Consider the following 7,276-nt stretch of genomic DNA (forward strand, 5'->3'; position numbering starts at 1 on the left):
GGATTGATTCAGTGACTGGGATAATTGGAATGGGAGTGTCAGAGACAGTGTGATTGACACAGGACAGAGCGGAGTTTAGGGCTGTTGTACATAGGGTTGCTGTGAGTCGCAAGCGACTCAACGGCACCTAACAACAACAACATGCTACATTATATGACAAGCTTCTGCCTTTATGAATGAGAAAACAGAACTGATTGCTTTGAAAGGGAGGATTTTAGAAAATTCATATATATCCATGATGACTTCTAACATTATATGACGGTGAAATTTATTTGACTATTATTCTGAACATTCTCTCCGTCTATAAATTTTCATGAATAAAATCTTAAATATATTTCCTATTTTACTGACCTTTTAAACAGAAAATAGAAAACATAATTTAAAATATGCTTGATGGCTGTGGTCATCATTAAAGTATCAATTATTTTACTCCTTCACTGGTTCCTCAGTCTTCTCTACTTTTAAGACTTTATTGACCTTTTTCTGTTTATCAGAAACCACTTAAGAATATGTTGACATTTGGCTCATGGAAAAAAAGATTATTTTATGTATTCAAATACAGTTTAAAGAACAGTAATGAATATGTTAACTGAAGTTTACAGTTGAGTCAGAACTGACTCCTGGCTAACCCATCCAGAGGGTTTTCAGATTCAAACTGCCAGAGAGGTGTTATCTTTGGGTTAACAGCACAACCCTGAGAGGGGTGAGGTAGAGAGAGAGAGAGGGTGTGTGTGTGTTAACACGTTGCCACACACTTTTTAAATTGATGACCGTGCTTAGAAACACATTTTGCCCTTATTTGTGGCAAAGTGTTAAATAGGCATTTACAGAGTAGTGTATGGATGTTGTTAGGTGCCATCGAGTCAAATATGAGTCATACTGACACTATGAACAACAGATCTGAGCCTTGCCCTATCCTGCACCATCCTTATGACCTCTGTTGGTGTTCAGTCCATTGTGAGAGTCATTTGCCCTAAAGAATCTATTTTGTTAAGGATCTTCTTCTCCGACTTCATCTTTCCCAGCTTGATGTCTCTCTCAGTGGGTTGGTTTCTCCTGAAAATAGACCTAAAATGAGAGTCTGTAAGGAGCACTCAGGTTGTATTTCAAGACAGATTTGGTTGTTCATTTGGAAGTCTATGCAAAACTCTTCTCCAAGACTACAATTCGAAGGCTTCTATTTCAGAAAAAAAAAAAAAAATTATGTTATTCTCTCAGGTTTTCCTACAAACAAGTTCAATAAATTCTAAGCAGTAGGAAAGGAGTGGTGATGCAGTGGCTGAAACATTTGGCTGCCATCTGAAAAGTCAGCAGTTCAAACTCAGCAACTACTATGTTAGAGGAATCCATAGCAGTCTGCTTCCAGGAGTAATTACAGCTGGAGAATCCCAGTGGGGAAATTCTCCTGTCGTGCAGGGCTGCTACAGGTTGAGAATCAACTTGACTGCATTGAATTGGTTTGGTTTCTAAGCAGTTGAACAAAAATCTATATTTCATTATAAATAAAAACCCAGTTCTTTGCCAGAAGCAGTTTTAATTCTTTAGAAATACTAGATTTAAAATGTGAAACATATTTTTCCCCTAAAGAATTGTGATTTTTACTTTTCATGTGATAAAGACTATATGTCTAAAAGTTTTTTCCTCTTTACTCATTGGAGTTTCTTTTCTATAAGTCACTAGTGTTTATTACTTGCATTCTTGATAAGAGTTTTGTTGTTGTGTACCATACAGTCAGAACTGACCCATACCTGACCCTCTGGTGGGTTTTCAGAAGCAGTACATTGCAAAGGAGATTGCTTATTTTCCTCCCATGAAACAGCTGATGGATTCAAACCACCTGCCTTTTGAGATAGTAGTGTAGCTTCTTACCACTAGGCCACCAGAGCCATCTTAACTTGCATTCTTGCTAGAGGAGTTGTTGTTGTTATGTGCCATCAAGTCGCTTGTGACTCATAGTGACCCTGTGTACAACAGCCCTAAACCCTGCTCTATCTTGTGCCAATCGCACTGCCTCTGACAACCCATCCCGATTTCCCCAGTCACTGAATCAATCCACCTAATAGAGTTATGTTGTTGTTGTTGTTATGTGCCATCGAGTCACTTGTGACTCATAGTGACCCTATGTACAACAGCCCTAAACTCTGCTCTATTCTGTGCCAATCGCACTGTCTCTGACACTCCCATCCCAATTACCCCAGTCCTGAATCAATCCACCTCACAGAGGGCCTTCCCCTCCTGTGCTGTCCTTCCACCCTCCCAAGCATCATGTCCTTCTCCAAGGACCGGTCTCTCCTCACAGCATGTCCAAAGTATGTTAGACGGAGCCTCAGAATCCTTGCCTCCAAGGAGCCACCCAGTTTAACCCTTTCCAGGACAAATCTGTTTGTTTTCCTAGCAGTCAGTGGTATTCTCAGTACTCTTCTCTAGCACCACAGCTCAAAGGCATCAATTCTTCTTCTATCCTCCTTGGTCATTGTCCAACTCTTTGTTGCATAACAAGTGATTGTGAAGACCATGGCCTGTATCAAACACACCTTAGTCTCCAGAGAGACACCATTGCTCTTCAGTACTTTGGAGAGGTCCCTAATAGCAGACTTTCCCATGGCAATGAGCCTTTTAATTTCCTGGCTACTCGTGCCAAGAGTGTTGACTGTGGAGCCAAGCAAACTAAAGCTGTGTACAATCTCAGTCTCTTCACCATCCATCCTGATGCTGCCAATTGGTCCAGTGGTGAGAATCTTTGTCTTCTTGAGCCTCAATCTATATTGGAGGCTGCATATAGGTTGAAAAGGTATGGAGATAGGATGCATCCCTGGCATACGCCCTTCCCAGTTTTGAACCATGCAATGTTCCCTTGCTCTATTCTGACGACTGCCTCCTGGTCCAAGTATAGGTTTCGCATTAGCACGATCAAGTATTCTGGGATTCCCATTCTTCTCAGAGTCAGCCACAGTTTGTTATGATCCACACAGTCAAATGCCTTTGCATAGTAATGAAACACAGATAGACATTCCTCTGGTATTCTCTGCTTTCAGCTAAGATCCATCAGCTACAATATCTCTAGTACCACGACCCCTTCTAAACCCAGCCTGGACTTCTGGTTTTTCTCTGCTGATGTGCTGTTCCAGTCATTTTTGGATAATCTTCAGTAAAATCTTGCTTGCATGGGAAATCAGTGAGATTGTTTTATAGTTTCCACACTCGGTTGTGTCACCTTTCTTTGGGATAGGAACAAATATAGAGATCTCTTCCAGTCAGTTGGCCAAGTGGTTGTTCTCCAGATTTCTTGGCACAACTTGGTGAGCACGTCCAGGGCAGCATCTGTTAGCTGAAATATGTTAATTGGTATACCAGCTATTCCTGGAGCCTTATTTTTTGCCATTTCCTTCAAAGCAGCCTGAACTTCTTTCATCACCATAGGCTCTTGCTCATATGTTGTATCATGAAATTCTTCTGTGTCTTCTAATTCCTTTCAATACAGGGACTCAGTATATTCTTTCCATCTTCTTTTAATATTTCCTGGATCATTTAACATTCTGCCAAAAGCATCCTTGATTATAGCAACTCTAGGTTTGAATTTGTTCTTCAGTTCCTTGAGCTTAAGAAATGCTGAGTGAGTTCGGCCCTTTTGATATTCTGACTCCAACTCCTTGAACATTTCATTGTAATGTTTTGCTTTGTCATCCCGTGCTGCCTTTTGAAATCTTCTGTTCAACTCCTTAGTATCTTGAATTCTTCCTTGTGCTTTGTATCTTAATTCTGTCGAGGCATCTCTTAAAAGAATCTCATTACCCTTGAATGTGAGTGGAAATTGGCTTACAGCTAACCACTACATTTGGTTTCCAAGCCTGTAAATCACTCAGGAGCAAACTGCCTGTCTCTTCCACAGCGTGTCTGGTGGATTCAGACTAGCCTTTTGGTTAGTTGTGCAGCACCATGCTAACAGTAGTCACATTTTAAATCACTTGGGAAACTCTCCTATCAAGGTTCTCTTTAAAGTGCTAAAGAGCAAAGCTTATCAGTTTAAAGACTAAGGTACCATGTGATCCATGACATGGTATTTTCACTTGCTTTTTATGCATCTAAAATTTGAACAGTGAATAAGGAAGACCAAAGAAAAATTGATGCCTTTGAATAGTTGTCTTGGTGAAGAGTATTGAATACCCCATGGACTCCCAAAAGAACAAGCCAGTCTGTCTTAGCAGACGTGTAACTAGGGTGCTTCTTAGAGACAAACATGGAGAAAATTCATCTCACATACTTTGGGCATCTAGAGGGGTTGGTGCTTGGAAGAAGACATCATGCTGGAAAGGGTGCAGGGTCAGAGAAAGAGGAAGACCCTCAAGGAGATGTGTTGACCCAGTGACTGTAACAGAGGGTTCGAGCTTCTTGAAGATTATGATGTTGCAGATCAGGATAAGGTTCAGGTCTTTTGTTCACAGGGTCAGTATGTATAGCCAACTTAAAGTCAGTTAAAGAAGTTGGAACTAATGTCTCTATTGTAGGGCAACCTAACTAGAATAGTATGGTGGCATAATCTTCAGCAAGTTCTGCTGCTAATGCAAACTCCTATGAGTCTCTGGTAGTTGGAATCCACCAGTGGCTCCAACAGAGAAACATGGGCATTCTCCTGCTGATGATTTACTGTCTTGGAAATCTTATGGAGACCTGTAATGAGTTAGTACTGACTTGGCCACAATTGAGGGTTTTTGCTTTTTGAGTGTTTTTTTTTTTTAGTTGATTTAATGGATGTTTCTGTAACCACCCATTTAAAATTAAAGTTGGGCCTATAATCAGAAGCTATCTCTTCTGATATTCTTCCATTGTTTGTTTTCCTAAATGGGATTTTTAAATGCAGTCATCAGTGGACTAAAGTTTTTATTTAATCAAATTAATGTATTTATTATACACCAATACTGTTAAGGCACTTTCTAAATGAATCTTTTGTAATGAAAAAATGTGAAACAATATATATCGCATTTAATAAAAATAATGCTTTTTTGATTTAGGCTGAATTGGAGGCTTTTGAAAACAGACTGAAAGGTCGTCGAAAGAAGAACAGGAAAAGAGATGAAGTGACAGTGGAACTATCAATATGGCAAAAATATAAATATTATCTCCCTCCAGTGTGTGGAGTTGCAGTTCTGTTGTTTGCATGGTACATAGCTCATGATGTGAATTAAAAGTTTTGACCTTTTTAATATACCTCAGATTGAATTTAGAGAAATTGTTAAATTTGAGATATTAGAAAATGCATATTGTAGAATATTGCATAATTCACATTCATTTCTATATTCTTCCCCAGCTGTTAGAAGAACAAAATTGTAAGCTTTACCTTAATTAGTATATTAGAAATGGCACTAGAACTGTGTTTTAAGAAAAAATAAGCATGACTTAAAATATGTCTAAGGCTTAACTAGTGGCAGAATAAGATGTTCACTGTGCTTCATTACTTTAATGTTATTTAATATTTTAAATCAACCTCTTTTTTTGTAAAATTAAGATGAATCTGAGCCATATATGCAAAAAAGAAATTTTTCTCAGTGTTTTATGTACTTATTAAAGGAAACTTTGTTCTTTTTTAGGAAATTTCTTTTGATCACGTAACTTTGTACTCTTTAAGAAAAAAGATTCTCTAAAAGCCCTCTTAAATTTTGAAACAGTTAGAATCCAGAAGTTTTTATTAGTGAAGAATTTTTACCAGTCATTGATAAAAATTTTCGTGTAACATGATCCTCAGAGGGAAATGGTACTATTTTTAACAAATACCAAACTAGATTCCTTGCACTCTGCTTGTGTAAGAACCTTTTGACTGATGTTGGCATGTTTTGTAAAACTTACCTTTTCAAAATAATAAAAGGAAATGAATATTTATGAGCAACATGTTGCATGCAGGTCTCATGAGTTTATGCACTTTATTTCTCCTCACCACCATCCCGTGAGATAAGAAGATGTCATCTGGATTTAGTTTATTCTTACAAAAACAAGATGATAGAGAAATTTTGCTAAGCCAGATATATTTGCATTGTAAATAGTGTTAAAGAATTTTTCCATTTAATTTTTATATGATTTTTTTCCCATAAATATTTTCATATTGTTGACATGTCCAGGACCCTTTAGTTTTAGGTTAGGCTTTAATAGTATCAGTATATGAAACTCTAATAATTGATGCAGAACATAATCATTGACAGATACTAGGAAGTAGTAAAAGTGTGTTTTAAATAGAATTCCAAAGATTTTTCAGTTTTGTTGGATTTAACTTATTTTTTTAATATGTACATTAGTCAGATCTTCCTCTCCTTACAGGCTTTTTGTTTTTACTTTACATTTCTTTTCTTAACCTTTTTTAATTATAGAGTTATTATTGACTTAGCCTATCCTAAGTTCTTAAGCAAATCTGTGGTATTCAAATTGCCTTATTCTGCTCTAAGTAAAACAGATTAAGGAATATTAGTAACCAGCTTTCTGCCTAGAAAGCCATTTCATGTATTTCAGCATCTTGCTCTTTTAAGCAAGCCTGAAGTCTAGTAGCCTGTGTATACTTGATTTTATTTCTAGGACAGTAATTCGCTACTCAGATACACCTGAGAAGTCATGGGGAGAAATGGGCTGGCACCATAAATAATTCCATAATAATTTTATTCTTAACTCTCTAACATTGTATTGGTGCCAGTTTCTCCCCACCACAGGGGTCCACACTACAATTTGCAGGCCTAATAGCTCTTGCCTGTGCCTGACATGCCGGGAATAGTGCCTTCTCACTGACAGTGACCAAAAAATGAGGTACCTCACAATAGACTGTCTGTAAATATATTATTAAAAAAAGTTTAGAAGTCATAAGATTTTTCTTAAACACTGTGTACCAGGCCCTTCACAAAGTGACATGTACATCTCAGTTTATAAATCATGAAGCAAATCTAGTTCTTTTGTAAAATGAGAATAATAATATATATATTTCTTTGTAAGACTGTTACGGAGTTGAAATTAATATGTAAAGTGCTTTAAAATAGTCACAGGCACATAAAACTAGCTTTCTTTATCTGACATTTACCATCATTTCTTTTACTGTCACCCTTTTACAGAAGAGGAAACTAAAGTTTTAGAAATTAACTTGCATAAGGTCAGCTTATTTGTGCCCATTCAAAAGAAAGGCCCTCCAGGTAAACACAGAAATTACTGAACAGTATCACTTTCACAGAAATTACTGAACAGTATCACTTTAACATACAATTTTGCCGAAGATGATTAAAATATTGCTGAATCTGAGTCCACTTGA

At 37.3% G+C, this 7,276-nt stretch overlaps 1 protein-coding gene across 1 annotated transcript in view; it reads left to right on the forward strand.

Moving 5' to 3' along the window:
- Positions 1-5,559, forward strand: part of NFXL1 (nuclear transcription factor, X-box binding-like 1) — a 75,361-nt gene extending 69,802 nt beyond the window's left edge. Inside the window, exon 22 of the mRNA XM_006894162.1 lies at positions 5,010-5,559. Coding sequence (XP_006894224.1) covers positions 5,010-5,183 — 174 coding nt within the window. The 3' untranslated portion in view covers positions 5,184-5,559. The remainder of the gene's footprint in view (positions 1-5,009) is intronic.
- Positions 5,560-7,276: the final 1,717 nt, after the last annotated feature.

This window comes from Elephantulus edwardii, unplaced genomic scaffold, assembly GCF_000299155.1.
Source record: "Elephantulus edwardii isolate Elephantulus edwardi_28Jun2011 unplaced genomic scaffold, EleEdw1.0 scaffold00137, whole genome shotgun sequence".
Classification (NCBI taxonomy): domain Eukaryota; kingdom Metazoa; phylum Chordata; class Mammalia; order Macroscelidea; family Macroscelididae; genus Elephantulus; species Elephantulus edwardii.